The sequence below is a fragment of the Meriones unguiculatus genome, chromosome 8, assembly GCF_030254825.1.
Source record: "Meriones unguiculatus strain TT.TT164.6M chromosome 8, Bangor_MerUng_6.1, whole genome shotgun sequence".
NCBI classification, from domain to species: Eukaryota; Metazoa; Chordata; class Mammalia; order Rodentia; family Muridae; genus Meriones; species Meriones unguiculatus.
In genome coordinates, this window is record NC_083356.1 from 56,480,764 (window position 1) to 56,498,633 (window position 17,870).

Sequence of the window (17,870 nt, forward strand, 5' to 3'; positions counted from 1 at the left end):
CTGAGAAAGCGCCAGATTGACTTCCAAAGTGATTGTACCAGTTTACATTCCCACCAGCAATGGAGGACGGTTCCCCTTTCTCCACAACCTCTCCAGCATGTGTTGTCACTTGAGTTTTTCATCTTGGCCATTCTGATGGGTGTAAGGTGAAATCTCAGGGTCGTTTTGATTTGCATTTCCCTAATGGCTAATGAGGTTGAGCATTTCTTTAAGTGTTTCTCTGCCATTCCATATTCCTCTGCAGAGAAGTAAAGAGAAATTTTTTCATGGTATTTTTTTGGTTCATTATTATTTGTGGGATATATACTTAAACTCCATGTTGGCATTCCATATTTTGTGTAATTATAGATTTGACTTTTATGTGTTGTTTGCAATATGCTAACATTTCTCTATACAGCAGACGGATGTCTATTCTGTTATAATACGATGGACATCTCCATGTTGGCCAGGTAGTCTTTGTTAATGTTCTCACCATTCTTGTCTCTACACATGATAAATTACTACTTACTATAAAATAATATAAATATTTAATAATAGTTGCCTATTTCATCTTCCTACCTGTTATCTTAAGACTCTTTGGTAGTTGAAGGCTGCTATATATTGTTATAGTCCCTTGTCTATATGTACATACACAAAGTTGGATTGTTACAATTCTGTTATATAATGGAAACTATTCTTTAGGTAATTATCTTGTAAGTGTCTCACACAGTTCAACCTAAAATGATACATTGGCTTCATTTTCAGGTGCCTGTTGTGTTAATTGATTGTCTTCAGCTGTAATAATGAAAGCTGCTGAATATGCAATGTACTACACATTCAGATCATATACTGTGTACTTAGAGTTGTTATGATGTACACTGAAGAAATATATTTCATCTTAGAGTTATAGCAATAATACAGTAGATGAAAGCTTGGATCTATTATGTGAAAGCTAATATGTCTCTGGTTTTATTTTGTTGTTGGAGAAATGTTATCAGTTATTTCTTTAATCACATGCTTGGGACAATTTTGATAAATATTTTAATGGTTCAAGTGTTCCTTATATTCAAGTATGTGTAGTTGTAGTGTTCTTTTGTAAACAAATCTGTAAGGAAAGTGCTGAGGGACTCAAACTGAGTGGCTATGTGCCATATCTTCATTCAGGTTCCCAAGAGCCTCAAACATAGTGGATTTTTGGGTGAGTTATGGAAGGACACTTTTCAAAATGGAGGAAGAGAAACAGCATAGAGGTGCCTGCCTGTGCTCTTCAGAAAAACTTAGTTCTGATCCTATGCAATGTCTTGGAAAATGAACTGCATTGAAGAGACTTTGCTACCTCAAGGTGAGTTGGGTAGGGCAACCTTTTTCTCCAGAAACAGTCAATTATTTTTCCTAGATTGAAAGAGTGATGATAACAATTTGTATTGCATGGATTTCTATAATCACAAATGTAAAAAGAAAGCGCTATGATCTCTGTAATTACAATGTAAAAAGGGCGTCTGTGTCTTCGCTTTTGAAGGCTGAGTGCACTGCTTGGCAAGGAACATCTGGAAATTGCCAACGTTTTTCAATAGAAAGAAAACTAAAGGAATGGCAACTAAAATCACAATATAATCTTCACGACCTAGACACTAAAACTATTCATGAAATCCAAAGGCTTCAATGACCACTAAATAAGCAAATGTTAATTATTTAATGGGAAGTAGCTCCATTGAATAAAACAACCATAGTGTAATTATGATTAAACAAATAAATATTGGGCTGTCATCAACATCAAATTGTGTGAAGTTGAGCTACTTATAGAACACTGGTTTTCTGGGGGATAGGCCTATCCAGTTATGAAGCACTGTTCCTTTTATTCTTCATAAGCTGGCCAAGTACGTCTGACAGAATTTTTTTTTTTCTTGACTACTGTTTTATACCTAAATTCCTGTTCTATACATCATATAAAATTATCAGGAGTTGACTAGATTATTCTATGAACTCACATCTATAGAATAATTTTCTGGAAATGCTGTGGCACTTAATGATTAGGAAAAGTCTCAGTTCCTGGTTTTATGTTGAGGTCTTTGATCCACTTGGACTTTACTTTTGTGCAGGGTGATAAATATGAGTCTATTTGCATTTTTCTAAATGTTGATGACCAACATTTTTCCAAATGTTGATAACAGCACCATTTGTTGAAGATGCTGTCTTTTTTCCATTGTGTAATTTTGGTTTCTTTGTCAAAAATTAAGTTTCCATAGGTTTGTGGGTTTATTTCTGGGTCTTCTGTTTGATTCTATTGATCCACCATTCTGTTTCTATTCCTGTATCATGCTGTTTTATTACTGTTGCTTTATAGTACAGCTTGACATCAGGGATAGAGATACCTCCAGAAGTTCTTTTACTGTACAGGATTGTTTTAGCTATTCTGTTTTTTTTTCTTTTCATATGAAATTGAGAATTGTTCTTTCAAGGTCTGTAAAAATATTGTGTTGGTATTTTGATAGGAACCTTGGAAGTAGGAGAAGACAAGGAACAGGACAGGAGCCTTCCACAAGGGGCCTCTGAGAGACTTCCCATTAGGGTATGGAAGAGGATACTGAGACTCGTAACCAAACTTTAGGCAGAGTGTAGGAAACCTTATGGAAAAGAGGGAGATAAAAAGACCTGGAGGGATTTTTCCTGTGCTGCAAATCTGTCTAAACAATTGTCTAGGTATATTTTAGGTAATTGGACTGGAGAATTCGATACTACGATGGAGCAGCTGAGAGTGGCCATTGTCACGGTAAATTCTACCAGAGTGGACACAGGACTAGCCACAGGATTATCATCATGGATTGCTGCAGCCATGAATCATCTGAAGGAATGGGCGGGCATGGGAGCGTTAGCAGGCCTTCTGGTGTTGGTCTCCTTGGTTTGCCTGTGGTATATATGCAAGATTAGAGTCTCACAACAGCGTAATGCAGCCATGACCATTCAGGCCTTTACAGCCATTGAAGCAGGACAGTCTCCCCAAGCATGGGAGCTAAAATGTTATGCTCAGGATGCGAGGCTAAGCACAGGGTCAGCCGCTTTCGACCCAGAGAAGAGCAAGTCTGATTGCATGTGGGTTGATGCCCCAGGTCCCGCCTCTGAGAAAAAGGTATCAGACGGGTCTGATGCTCTTTGGGTGGATGACACCTAAATGAACATCAGTACAAAGTCCCAATTTATTTCTAATATCAGAGATCAGACCTCTACTCTTGCCTGAAGCGTCTAAAACAAAAAGGGGGAACTGTAGAGAGCTGCGTAATGCTGCGCCTTAAAGATGGAGCTGGTTTCCGCCTTCCACCTTCCCGATGGTGAGTGCTCTCTGTCACAAACAACTCTACATTTGGATAAGGCTGAGGATCTGGCTTGCTTCCATGTATGTGGACCTATCTGCATTGCTCACGTGGCACGTTGGGGTTGGCTACCCAGAGGCTATTTAAGCTGTGGGCTGGCTTTCCCCAGGGTCAGATGATTGTTCAAGGTTCCTGAATAAACTGCATTGAAAAAAAAAAAAAAAAAAAAAAGACCTGGAGGGGACAGGAACTGCACAAGGAGACCACCAGAGCCAAAAAACCTGGGCCCAGGGGGCCTGGAGAGACTGACATTTCAACCAAGGACCATGCATGGACAGGTCCTAGACCCCCTGCTCAGTTTCCAAGTGTGTTCCCTAGTAAGGGGTACAGGCGCTGCTTCTGACATGAACCCAGTAGCTGGCTCTTTGATCAGCTCCCCTTGGGGAGTGCAGCCTTGCCAGGCCACAGAGGAAGATGATGGAGCCAGCCCTAATGAGACTTGATAGGCCAGGGTCAGTGAACTAGAGAAGGGGCATATGGAGAGAAGAGGGAGGGTGGGTAAGGCTGGGAGGAGATGGAGGGGGTTAGAGCTGGGGTACAAAGTTAATGAATTACAATAAACAAACAAACAAATAAATAAATAAGAAAAAGTCTCAGTTCCAAGTTTCTTTATAACTATAATTTCTGTGATTAGAATAACTGATGTGTAGTTACCAAGCACATTTTCAGAGGGCCTGTGACAGGATATTTGGAAAAAAACGGGTAAAAAAAATATAATTAAAAAAAGTGATAGGAAGATGTCTCTTATTTCTTTATGCTGAGGGATGGAGAAAGAGTACCAGAGAAAGCAGATGAAATCTGCATCCCTGTGCTTTTCATTTAATGATGATGTTCCTGTTGGCATGAAAAATAATGTGAGAACACTTACAGTAAAGCTCAGCTTTAAAAACAACAAAGAATGTTTAAATTTACTGTTTTAAAGTCTGAATGTCCATGAATACTACTGTTTCTAGATAGTAACAGTTATTTTTAATGTAGTAACCTGTTCAGATGTCTAACAGGGGGCATAGAACAGAAAGTTAATAAAGAAAACAAATAATGAGTTTTCATAATGATACCTTATGTCAGGTCTATGTATAAATACTTTGGATTGTTCAATAGTGTCAACCAGTTGTACATTCTTCACATGGATTGGATGCTGTAAATCTTCATTTAAAGGATTAGTAATGAATATCACATTAGTTTCTCCTGAACAAACATCCTTAAACCCAACAAATGTTGAACCTAAAACATGAACAACAGAAAAAATAATTATCCTTTACTGGAGAAAGAGTTAAGGCCAGAATGATTTTATCCAACATATTCGTTCTCAAAGCCTTGAACATAGAATCCTGGGTTGGTCTGGCAAAAAGCACCTTCCATTATTTGTGGTTGAGGATTGCAACTCAGTGTCTGGGTAATTCTCTCTCACATTTTCTCTCAATTTGGCCATGACAATTTGTCTAAATAATAGGACAATATAATATACAGCATAAGAAGAAATCTGGAGAATGATTTTCTATTAGGACCAGAAATCTTTATGCTTCTTGGAGCGTCATGACATTCAATATATAAGTAAGCCAGTGGCTCGATCACTCCCATCACCATAGCTAGTGGTCAGCAACAGTAAACAGGCAGAAAATTCTATAGCAGGAAGTAATGCTAATTCTGCCTAACCAGCCAGAGTACATCCTGTAAACTAGTAGACACTTAATGAAAAAATCTAGGGGACAATAGCTAAAGAATGTCTTGGCTTAAGAAAGTCCCAATTGCAAATTTACTAATTGTGAGCTAATAAATTGTTTAAAACTCTTAAGTTTTCAGGGTAATTTGTTATGCAGCAAGAATTAATTGTTTTTATTTTGGCCTCTTTATATGTTATGTGCCATATGGATTAAATAAAAGACACTCTTAAAATATATTTAAAATCCAGTAACTCAAAGGTCATTTCTAAAATTCTTAAATAAGTTTTTCTACTACTCTTATTAAATATTTTTGTCTTAAGAAATTCTTTGCACGAATAATAACATAGATGTATAGAGATAAGATGCAGTGGTAGACTCAGTTTGTGTCTTTTCTAGATTTTTATTAGACTAGTGGGCTCTACTCTAGCTCCTTCTGTGTGGGCTAAAGACCATTAAGAGCTGTATCATTTCTAAAGAATTTCTCTTGATTGTGTATGAGATCCCTTGCCTTAAAAATTAGACACTCCTCATCGCTGTTGATACAGGTATAGCCAGGCTTGATCAAAAGGAGATAGGAAAGACTCCTGGGGAAAATATTGGGTAATATTTGGCTGCCACAGCTCTCTGAAAGATCAGGTGGAAACTGGACCCAGTGAACCCATATCCTCATGTAGCTCTTTCCCCTCTCCTAGACTTTCTCCTTTATGCCCTTTCTCCTGAGAGCAAACTTTCAAGAAGGCACTTTTCAAAGAATTCCACTTCTTATTCTACTTCTAGGGAACCTGATCTAAACAATTGGCACAGGAAGTGGCCCTGAGATATACTGTGATAAACTAATGAATTTAGATGACTCCTAGGGCTGATGGAGTATTGTTGTCTCTACTATAGTGAACTGGGAAAGAAGTATGCATACACAGACTCAGGGGCAGCATTACATGACTCAACTTGTTGGTTAGGGTCCTAGAAGCAACAGAAAGAACCTTTTGCAAATTGTGCAAATTAATATTAAATTACTATGCCAGTGTTTTTCTGTTCTTCTTGAAGAAATATTAAGTTTCATTCTTCAATATGTAAAAATTAGGGGTCTAGGGAGATGGCTCAACGGGTAAAAGTGGTGGTTCTGCAAGTATGAAAACTTCAGTTTGAATCCTTAGTACCTAAGCAAATGGCCAAGTCTGGCTGTGCATGTCTTGAGGGGTCACAGACAAGAAGGTCTTGTGAACCTGCTAGCTAGCCAGCTCAGCCAAAACAATGAGCTTTTATGTCTCAAGGAAATAACACAGTGAATGATAAAGGATGAGAAACATCCTTCTCTGGCCTTCACAAGAGTCTTCATGCATACCCACATACTAACATGTATAAATACCTTATACACATACAACACACACATACATGTATTGATTTCACTAAGGAACCATCATTGAACAGGATTTTGAAATCTGAGTTTTTGTTGTCATGTTAAAACATATTCAGCAGATTACTATAGGAATCAACTTAAATACATCTACTGACAATGTAGTATTATTAATCAATAGGTGATTTACATATTTCCACAAAAATTGAATAGATTTGTGAAAGGCTATATTTAAACTTGCCTGAGACATCCATAAGGCCACTGATAGCATTGTAACTCATGATCCCAGCGTGGGGCTTCCGAGGTGCCATGTTATGAGCTGAAGCAAATGTTGGCCAACAAATCCCACTTCTCCCACCTTTTAGTAAAAGGAAATAAGTTAACAATTGCACATGCACATACATTCAAACCAGTGTCACTACTCTAAATTTTACCTGATGGCGGTCTGGAACTTCGGTGTGCAGAGGTAAGTTCTACCTCAGGATTGTCATTACTTAAGATATCAGAGCAGTTAAATGCAGGGCTACTTCCAACAATTAATGAGCTCTATCAAAAATATCCAAATAAGATGGTATTAATGCTCACTCTTCCTAATTGAAACATAATAATACTAAACTGTATTGTAACAAAAAAACCCAAACTAACAAAAGTATCAGAAACAGACTCTTTATTAAACAAAGATTAAAAAAGAAAAAGTTGAGACTGCTGACACCAACAGGAACGAGACTCAGCTGAAAGCAGGAAGGCAAACATGCAGACAATTATATTAAATAAAATATTCTGTTTCTGTGATGATACAGACATTTCTAGAAATATAAGAAATATAAAGTGGAGGGAGTATTATTGGCATATCTGATGCTTCAAATGCAGTGACCTGTCACAGATTACATTAATTAGAAGGGTGAGAACAGAAGGCAGAATGGTAAGGGCAAAGGGCATGTGCATGGTCTCAAAGAGACACCAAGGAGGTTATTCTTATTAGATACTTAATACTTTTAATTTCCTCAGTGTCACCCTTTCTCTTTATTCACTTCTTACCTTAATTATTACTGTTTTACTGGAAGTTTTGTGAGACACGGATGGTGGCATGTAGATCATTGAAAAAATGGCCATCCCATTGTTCACCAGGGTTACATTACGGATGTGCATACTCTCTGTGGTCTGTAATGAAAGCTGTAGTTTAGATGGTGCTAAAAAGGAGCATAAGAGAAAACAAGCTATCAAACATGTTTACCTGAAAATAAATTCCATAGTCCCAGCAGTTCCAAATGGTAAATCCTTGTATAAGAGAACAGCCAGGAAGGCCATCCTGGTTCATGTAGACACCATACAAACCCCCATGGGCTTCATTGTTAAACCAGTTTTCCATGGGATTAGCTTGACCTTGGAAGAAAATATGGAACCAGAGACAATATTACAAGGGGTGTTTTATAGTTTTAATCATCACTATTGGTTAAAGATAATATGTATTAATGTGTGTGTATATATATATATAAATATATATAAATGTATTTTCTAATGTAAAAAATTTTAATGGAGATCCATTAATGGATCTCCTATTCAATGGATCTACTATTCATGGTTCATTTTGCTTGGCATTACCTTTGTCTAATTTGCCTTTTATTACCCAGAATAATTATCCACCTCTTGAAAATTGTATAGCCATTTGTACTATGAACTCCTCTAATTACTGTACCAATTTAAAACAAGTATGGATTTTACTTAAAAGAGCATAGGCTTTAGATCAAAACAAGTGTAAGCTTGAAATATGATTTACATGTGTAAAAATTTATCTCCTGTTACTTTCGTTTTCTGAACATATTTTCAAGAGTCACTTTCTTAAAAGGCAGTAACTGAACACCTGATCCAAAATAACATTTTGTCCACTTCTATTGCAAATACATTTTTACCACTTGATTTTTTTATGAATTATCCCTTTCTCCTGATAGAATGTTAGCTTCAGAAGAGAAGAAACCATGTTTGCCTCATCCATCACCAATTTCAGAGGTAGTGTTTATTAAATGTATTTTTGGGTTGATGTATACATGATCTAGGGAGAGCTGTTTAATCTCTTAGAACCCAGTTTCAATGAATGTAAACAGATTTAATCTCTAATTCAGGATCATCTTAAAATCAAATCAAATAAACCAAAACAAGGTAGCTTACAAATTCTTCTATTAAAAAAACCCACTATATTCATTACTGATATGGTAGAAGATGTTAATGAAAGTCTTGCTTAAAGCCAAATTGGATCAATGACCTAAATACATTGAAAACACTATACCTAGGGTCAGAAGGAAGGGAAGGAGGACCTCCCCTATCAGTGGACTTGGAGAGGGGCATGGGAGGAAATGAGGGAGGGAAGGTAGGATTAGAAGAAAATGAGGAAGGGGGCTACAGCTGGGATACAAGGTAAATAAAGTGTAATTAATAAAAAAAATGGAAAAAAAACCACTATTCTCACCTTCCTTCCTAAGTTTCGCTAAGGATGCTGACTCATTAAGGTCCACTGATATCTGATTCCTCCTATTTTTCATTCACTTTCCTTATTCATAATGCTTTGGGTTTTGCCTTCTGCTTCTGGTCTTTCTGGGTTTGGCTTGATTTTGTCTCCCCAGAAGAATCTGTTCACATTTGTCGTTTCTGCATGGTCAGCTTCTTGAAGAAGATAGCCCCAGGTCTGGAATCACGTAGGCTACCATCCCCTTGCCTATACTTCAGTCCATGACTGGGATGTACTGGATAAACTGACAAACTTTGCAGAAACTTCAACACCCTTCCCTCTTTGGTGCTTTATATTTTCATTGTTATAAATAAAGCCTTATTAATTTTTGAAGATTCCTGGCTTTGTTTCATTCACCTGAATGATTTGTTTTACTTTCTGTAAGTGGGTGTTTTCCCTGAACATATATCAACTGTGTGCCTCATGTCCACAGAAGCCAAAAGGAAGTATCAAATACCCTGGAACTGGAGCTACAGACAGTTGTGAGCTGCCATGTGAGTGGGAATTGAACCTGAGCCCTCTGGAAGAGTAGGCTCTTCACTGTTGAGCCATCTCTACAAACTGTAAACTTATTTATAAACATGTTCATTTAATGATATTAATCAACAATCAGTAAAAAATGTGTTTATGTATTATTATACTGTAGAAGAATTTAATCCAGCAACATGGATGCTCTGATCATATTAAAAGACCCTCCAGGTCTGTGTGGTTTGTCTGGAATGCAGACATGCCCTTAGTACACCCTTTAATCCCAAACAATGAAGGTAAAGTTAGTTTGTACAGGGAAGCACCCATGTTTGAAAATGAGGTTTATTTAAGGGGAAGACTAACAAATCAGAGAAAGATTTTACAGAAAGGATATCCCCAAATCTCATGAGAAAAGAGAAGAAAGAGAAGGAGACTTAATGGTTGGATCTAGAAAAGATCATTCTGAGTGAGGTATCCCAGGACCAGAAAGACACACACAGTATATATTCACTTAGAAGTGGGTACTAGACCTATAAGATACAATAAAAATACTAAAATCTGTACACCTAAAGAAGATAAACAAGAAAGAGGACCCAGAGTAAGATGATCAATCCTCACTTAGAAAGACAAATGGAACAGACATTGGAAGTAGGAGAAAACAAGTAACAGGACAGGAGCCTACCACAGGGGACCTCTGAAAGACTTTACCTAGCAGTGTATCAAAGCAGATGCTGAGACTCATAACCAAACTTTGGGCAGAGTGCAGTGAACCATATGAAAAAAAGGTGAGTTAGTATGTCCTGGAGAGGACAGGAGCTCCACAAGGACCAAATATATCTGTGCAAAGGGGTCTTTTATGAGACTGTTTCTCCAACCAAGGACCATGTATAGATATAACCTAGAACCCCTGCTCAGATGTAGCTCATGGTAGCTCAGTTTCCAAGTGTGTACCCTAGTAAGGGGAACTATTTCTGACATGAACTCAATGGTGGGCTCTTTGACTAAGCCTCCCTCCCCCATCAAGGGAGGAGCAGCCTTGTTAGGCCACAAGGGAGGATTCTTGTGGCCTGTCCTGAAGAGACCTGATAAGCTAGGGTCAGATGGAAGGGGAGGAGGTCCTTCCCTATCAGTGGACTTGAAAAGGGAGAGGGAGGAGATGAGGGAGGGAGGGTGGAATTGGGAGGGAATGAGGGAGGAGGCTTAAGGTTGGGATACAAAATCAATAACTTGTGATTACTATAAAATATATATATATATAGAGAGAGAGAGAGAGAGAGAAAGAATCTTAAGAGAGAGCAGTGCAGGGAGAGAGGAAGAGAGAGGAGGCAGTTTTATCAGGACAGTTTTACAGAGACATGTTAAAGACAGAACAAGACAGGCACAGGTGAAGTCAAAATGAATCGGAGAATGACAAGGAACCAGAAGATTAAAATATAGTGTCAGAATTAGTTTGAGCCCAGGCAGAGCAATTCAGTCAGATGCCAAGAGAAGCCAGTTTCAACAGTAAACTTGGAAAGGACTTTAGGCCAGAATAGCCGAGTTGAACCAGCCACTAAGAGTTCAGAAAGAGCTAGGAAGGGTGAATTTACTTAAGTCTTGGAGGCTGAAAACATTCTAGGCCTAGATGAAATTGTACAAAGGCTAGAAGCTCCCGGGACTAGGCCTAGGTGAGCAGACTGAGGCAGTGAGCCTTTCAGACAATTACGTTGGCAAATAAAAGATACTTTTACATTTTAAAAGTTGCATTTACATTATACCGTATTAGTATATTTTATGCAAGGATTATATTTTGATTTTATGAGAAAGCTATAAGAATAACTTCATAGAAGTTTAAGGAAATTATAGACTTAAGGTTTTTGCAAGCCAAGGAAAGGCTACTTGAAGCTGTTAGAGACTTAAATGTCTAATAAGATATATCAAAGAATCAGTTAAATCTACCAATAAAGCTGCTTTATTTCTTCAAAATATATTTTGGGCAAGAATAAAATTGCCTTGAATAAAATTGTTTTTGAATTGACAGAAAAATATTGATTTATATAATCTTAAAAATAATTAACATATTAAATAGAATATTAGCAGAACAGATGAACTTTATGGGAAATATATAATTTTCTCTTAAAGCTATTATAAATAATGCTCCAGTGAAACAAAAAACGTTACTTGAAGTGCAAAATATTCAGATAAAAATTCATTTTAACATTCTTTTAATTTCTTGAGGATGAAGCAGAAACTTTATAATTTATTTATAATTTATCCTGCCACCTGTGTGTGTGTGTGTGTGTGTGTGTGTGTGTGTGTGAGAGAGAGAGAGAGAGAGAGAGAGAGAGAGAGTCTCTGTGTGGCCATCCCTATGTTTATGAGTATCCTTCTTAAGCATTCTCCACATTATCTTGAGGCAGGATATCTCACTTGAACACAGAGCTTGTTAATTTTGGTAGACTAGCAAACTTCCTTACTTCTAGGACCCCCTTTCTGTGGATGTTGAGAATATGAACTCTGGTCCTTATGCTTATGTGGTAAATGTTTTACCCTGTGATCTATCTTTACACTTCTTTTCCTTTATGATCTGGCAATAACATATGTACAAGTGTAAAATGTAAAGAAAGTATAAAATTAGGTAATGATGCATATCAAGGCTCTTACTTTCTTGCTTCCCTTCCATAAATTTTGGAAGGCAGCTATGCTCACCACTATACCACCAACACTCTTCCATAAATTTTGGAATGTCAACTTCACCTTGCTCCTTTCCATAGATTTTCTTTGTATGTTCAGTACATTCTCAATATAAATTCAAATACCATATGTTTTTATTTTCTTTCCTTCCGCAAAATATTATACCTAAACAATACACAAAATGGGTTGTCTCTATTTTTCAGCACCTCACACTTGTCATTTGTAAATATCATAACAATGTCTTCATCATTTTTCGCTTATTTTCAAAGGCACTTGTGCTCTAATGTTTGTCTTTGCTCTACTACTGTAACTCTTAAGGAACACAGGATGGCTTTTAGAAGTCTGCTGGTACAGATGAGGTGATGGTCAGCAACCTTGTGCAGAAACCATCTTCACATATGGAAAGGCAGTTATTAGCTTTGTTTCTGTAAGTGGGTATTCCAAGTAATACCTGCTGTTAGTAGATATTGTCAGATCTGTTATTCAGGAGCCACTGTCAAAGAGAAATGTATAAACTTTCTTGTGTCTTTACAAACTCATCTAGAGAGTAGGTATTTTATTAGCTCTTGATTTTTCATGAATGCTTTAGATCAGTGTATTTGAAGACGATTTTGTATGTTAAATTCTCCATGCATGCAGCTTTTAAAATATAATTAGTGGGCATTTATTCTCCTAGATCAGGAAGAAAACACAGTGTCATATCCCCAGAGGCACGCATCTATATTTACAGATGCTGGTTTGAATGAAGTGACAGTGGAACAAGGTTTCCACTCTTCTAATACCCACTAAATTGAGAATTGGAGTAGCCATTGAAATTCGGAGATTATAACATTAGAAAGAAAAAGTAATTTTTAAAAAGTGAATCTGGGGTTGTTGGTATAACTCAGCTATAGAGCCCTTGTCTAGGATTCAGAAAGCCCCACATCCATCCCTAGGACCACACACATACAAAACAAGTGGATCTATCTGTTAGACTAGATGGGTTTGAAACCATGTGCTTTGTGTTAGTCTTTAAAAGGAGGCACTATATATCAAAAGGACAAATGATAATCACTCATTTTCATAATTTGGACAAGTTTTTCAATAGTTTTGGTAATCCCATATTAAAGGACTCACTTGAGCACGGTTCTCCATCAATGCGGTATCCGACTCTTCCAAATCCAGCAACTACGTTATTTTGTAAGACTGTATTGGTCCCTCTGTTTATCTGGCATAGTAACAAATAAAATGCTTAGTGTTAGTCTAGTACACTATCATGTAATCAATGGAGGTATTCAACAACATGTGGAAAATCCTTATTCATTATTTTGCTTTAAATATGATGAGTCATCTCATTCAAATATATATTACAAATGAAACTACATGATGTTTTCCTTTCTGGGTGCTGGAGGTTGTACTCTGTGCTTTATATGCTAATTATGTACCACTGAGTTAAAACTCTGGTCTCATGTTAAGTTGTCAAGTTCTTCACTAGGAAGGTGCATCATAGAGGTTACTTCTTACTTTACCCACAAGACATTGTTAAAATTTTATAAACATTAGGCCAAAATTCAATATTATAGGAGTATTATTTTGTTAAAATTTCTTTTTAACTTAACTGATTTACGAGAAGACAGATCTCTGAGGCCATTACAATGCAGTGTGAGAGTCAATGATGATACTGATTAGTTTAGTAAAATCTGCTCTCATCAAAGACCAGGTTAGTTTAAGTGATAGCAATTAGTTTATAGTTTCACTATATGAGCCAAGTCAATGGCAAGAAAATGTAAGTGTAGATCATAGAAGGTATAGTTTCTATTCATTGTATCAACAAAACAGTGGTGAGCAAAAATAGAAGCAAAATTTTTTACCCTCTGAAGCATATTAAACAATTACTTAAAAAAACTTTGATAGTTTTAAAAAATCCTATGGATAACTTTACAGATTTGAAATTGATATTTGATTGTACTTTACCGTCTATAAATATATAAAAAGAGCACATTTTCACCTCAAGCGTGTATACTACATTTCTGTTTTTAGGTTTTTCGTTAAGGTAATGATGAGTAGGAACACAACAACAAAACTCAATCTTATACCATCTTTGAAAAAGAGCTTTTTAAAATTCCTTTTCCCGATGTAGCCTGTGGTAGCTCAGTAACCAATTGGTTTCCCAAAGTGAGGGGAACAGGGACTATTTCTAACAGGAACTCAATGACTGGCTCTTTGGTCTCCCCATCCCCGAAGGGAGGAGCAGTCCTGTTAGGCCACAGAGGAGGGCTTTGCAGCCAGTCCTGAAGATACCTGATAAAACAGGATCAGATGAATGGGGAGGAGGTCCCTCCTATCAGTGGACTTGGAAAGGGGCACGATGGAGATGAGGGAGGGAGGGAGGGACTAGGAGGGAATGAGGGATCGGGACACGGCTGGGATACAGAGTTAATAAAATGTAACTTATAAAAAAATAAAATTCCTTTTCATTACTATTCTAAAGGTAAATAAAGAGGAAGTTGATTTTTGTCTAAACCCTTCTGTAATTTCCATTTTCCTGTTTAACGTGTTACTCTATACCTAAAAACTGCTGCAATAATTGTAAAGAACTTCATGGGAGATAAGGTAGGATGAGTAATCTTTAATGAATAGAAGCACTCTTGCATCTAGAATGCACACAAGATGCTCAGTTTGAAAGCAACAGAGAGGTCCCGTACTGGAACTTAAAAATGATGAATAACACTGGAGAAGAAAGAAAGGAAGATAACCAGTTAAACCAGAAAACATTAATAGAACACTTACACTTACACTGACCCCCTACTATCCCTGCACACAGCATCATCATCAATTGGACATCTGTATCATATCACCAGTCCTCAAGACTCAGAGAATATTGTGCAAGAGGGGCTGGAAAGATTGCAAAAGCTAAGGAGGATTGCTATAAAACAGTGTCTTATGATACAAAAAGAACATTCCACTCGTGAATTCACAAAATCTGTGGCTCCTTGCACAAGATCAGGCTAGTCAACATTCCATAACGAATGAGAGAAAGGCTTATGAGGATCCCCCCTTAGTTAGGAGATATTAAAAGTTGATGACTTCTAGGGTAGGAAGGTCAATTTTTTTTCAGGGTGTGGTCCCCCAGTATGGGGCCCATGGCCCAGAAGATTGTCTCATACCTATGAGCATAGAGACAGCACTAATCTAACTCAGAAGGTTATAAAATAAAATAGGACATAAAGGTGGGGGAAGGCTGTGGAGAGAGAGTTCTGATAAGAGTAGGAGGTGAGGAATGAGGGTGGGTACCATAAAAATAAATTGTATACACACATGAAATTCTCAAAGAAAAAAATAATTTTTTAGAAATTTTCATTCACTTCTTCAACTAATTTGCTTTATTAGATCATGAATACCCAAGGAAGAAATCCTATTCAATTTTGAGAGTTACAACTTTCACGGAATCGATGTTTACGTTACAGCCATTCAAAATTATAAAGGTATTCTCCCTACCTCAATTGCTGCATGCCAAAGTGTTGAACTCAAGTCTTTTCTGTTCTGGTAGGTTCCTGGCCAAACAGAAAGTGTAACCAAATTTCCACGTACTCTGTTGGCATCCCCCCATATTCTTATACCTGCAGTAAATAAAAGATAGAGAAAGACATGTTTATTTTCTAGTTGATATTATGGATAATGTTTTTGCAAGTTATTTTTTCCTGTGATATCTTCTGTAGTGAGCTTTCTATTATAATACACAAGCTGAATTAGAACCTTCTCTATATTTGTTAAATTAGTTGGCTTATGGACTTCACTTCAGATTTTAATAACTATATACAAAATGTTTATGTACATTAAATAACCATGTAGCATACTTCATAGGCTAGAAATGAAAGAAACATACTCATATTGTGTATAAATTTTAATCAAAATGAGCTTAATTGTGGATAATCTTCATGATTGATATGGGAGGAGTATCCTGAAAGTCATGGTAATTCAGCACAATGACTAAACATGTTTGCTTTAAAGCCTGGCTACCCAAGTTCCAAAACCCACATAGTGGTGCAGAGAGTAAAGATACTTTGGAAAGTTGTCCTCTGACTTCCACATGCTTCCAATGGCATGGATGCCTCCTTCAGGTCCACCTCACATACATATAGAACAGTAAAGAAACACATTTAAAGTTTGTCATAAAGTCATAGTAACTAATTTTTTAGATTAATTTTTTTTATGTTTACGAGTGTTTTGCCTGTATGTATGGATATGCACCACATATATGCCTGGTGCCTACAGAAGTCAGAAGATGGTATCAGAGCGCCTGGATACAGATGGATGTGAGCCACCTTGTTGCTGTTGGGAATCTAACCTATTGTCTGCAAGAGCAACGGATGCTTTTAACTCCTGGGGCATCTTTCCAGTCTAAGTATAGTAAGCAAAAATAGTAGTGATTAGATGACTCACATTAGGTTTAAGGTCTCTAGTATTTGATAGTACAGACAAAGCCATGGGTGGGTATTGGGAAGTAAATTAAATTTAATTAAGTAAAATTAAAATACAAATTCAGCTCCACGGTTGCACTGGCCACAATTCCGAGACATATTACCCAGATGTGGCTTAGTGATTATTTTACTGGACTGCACAGATTGATCACTTCCACCTTCACAGAAAGGTCAACCAAACAGCCTTGCAGTGCAGTTTACAGTACGACTGCCTCGGAGGACACATTTTGTGAACCAACATCTTACTCTGTTACCTTCTCCTACTGTGAAGTAGATGATGTTGTCATCTATGTCCAACCCATCGGTCCCAAACACGCCGATCGCTGGGGAGAAGCCATGATGAAATGCACAGCCTCGAACATAAGACAAGCCATGTTCTTGAATCTAGAGAATAGTTAGAATAGATGAACATTTTTACAATAAAATTTAAATACATTTAGAAAAAATTTTAATTCAGTGATTTTTAGTAAATAAGCCTGAATCACATGCACATACTCTTTTCTAAAAGAGATGGTTTTCCTGCAGCCTTTTAGTCATGAAATAGTTCCATGTCGTGCCTTTACGATTAAATAAAGTAAAAATCATATGGCCATGTTAGAGTGAGATTAAAATTTTCTCAAGGTTTTATTTTAATGTGTGCTCATATTTCTGTTATCACCTTTAAAATGCTAAAAAGTGATAAAGAATGGTTTTACAGACAAGTTTTGTTAGTAGTGATTTAAAAAAAATAAAAAACGAGCTGGGCAGTGATTGTGCATTCCTTTAACCACATCACTTGGGAGGCAGAGGCAGGCCCGTGAATCTGTGAATCTGAGGCCATCCTGGCCTACAGAGCAAGTTCTAGGACAGCCAAGACAGCTAAGGCTGCACACATACATTCAGATAGACGAAAATCCTGTCTCAAAAAACAAAACAAATCAACAAAAACAACTAAATAATAACACTCCAGACAAGAATCATAATCCAAATGTTGATAGGAATGAGTCAGTGAATATATCAGTTTTCAAATTTAATTTTTTTGTATTTATTTCTTTGTTATCTCTCTTTCCCTCTTCCCTTCTTTGTATGTGTGTGTGTGATAGCACCTGCATGAAAGTCAGAAGACATCTTTTGTCAGTTCTCTCCATCACTATGTATTTCTGGGGACTGAACTCAGGTTGCCAGACTTGGTGAAAAGCAACCAAACCTGCTGAGCCATATCACAGGCTCAAGAAGTTTCAACTTTAAGCACCAAAACATTAGTTTTATTTCTCTTAAGAAATGTGTTCTTTCCTATTTCTCTTAACTCTCCATCCTTCTCAGAATAATTATTTTCCTTTTGCTGGAAACGTAGATGTGAATATTTGTTTTTCGTTTGATAAACATAAGCAATGCTTATTTAGGAAAAGTTTTTCTTTGTCA

The 17,870-nt window shown here is 37.0% G+C and overlaps 1 protein-coding gene across 1 annotated transcript in view; it reads right to left on the bottom strand.

Annotated features, from left to right (window-relative positions):
- The window catches only part of Pkhd1l1 (PKHD1 like 1), a 155,001-nt gene that overhangs the window by 17,593 nt on the left and 119,538 nt on the right, over positions 1–17,870 (bottom strand). The window contains exons 61-68 of the mRNA XM_060389478.1: positions 16,724–16,853; positions 15,487–15,608; positions 13,126–13,216; positions 7,600–7,748; positions 7,404–7,526; positions 6,800–6,911; positions 6,607–6,723; positions 4,406–4,571 (exon numbers count right to left, since the gene is read on the bottom strand). Of these exons, the coding sequence (XP_060245461.1) occupies positions 4,406–4,571; positions 6,607–6,723; positions 6,800–6,911; positions 7,404–7,526; positions 7,600–7,748; positions 13,126–13,216; positions 15,487–15,608; positions 16,724–16,853 (1,010 nt within the window). The remainder of the gene's footprint in view (positions 1–4,405; positions 4,572–6,606; positions 6,724–6,799; positions 6,912–7,403; positions 7,527–7,599; positions 7,749–13,125; positions 13,217–15,486; positions 15,609–16,723; positions 16,854–17,870) is intronic.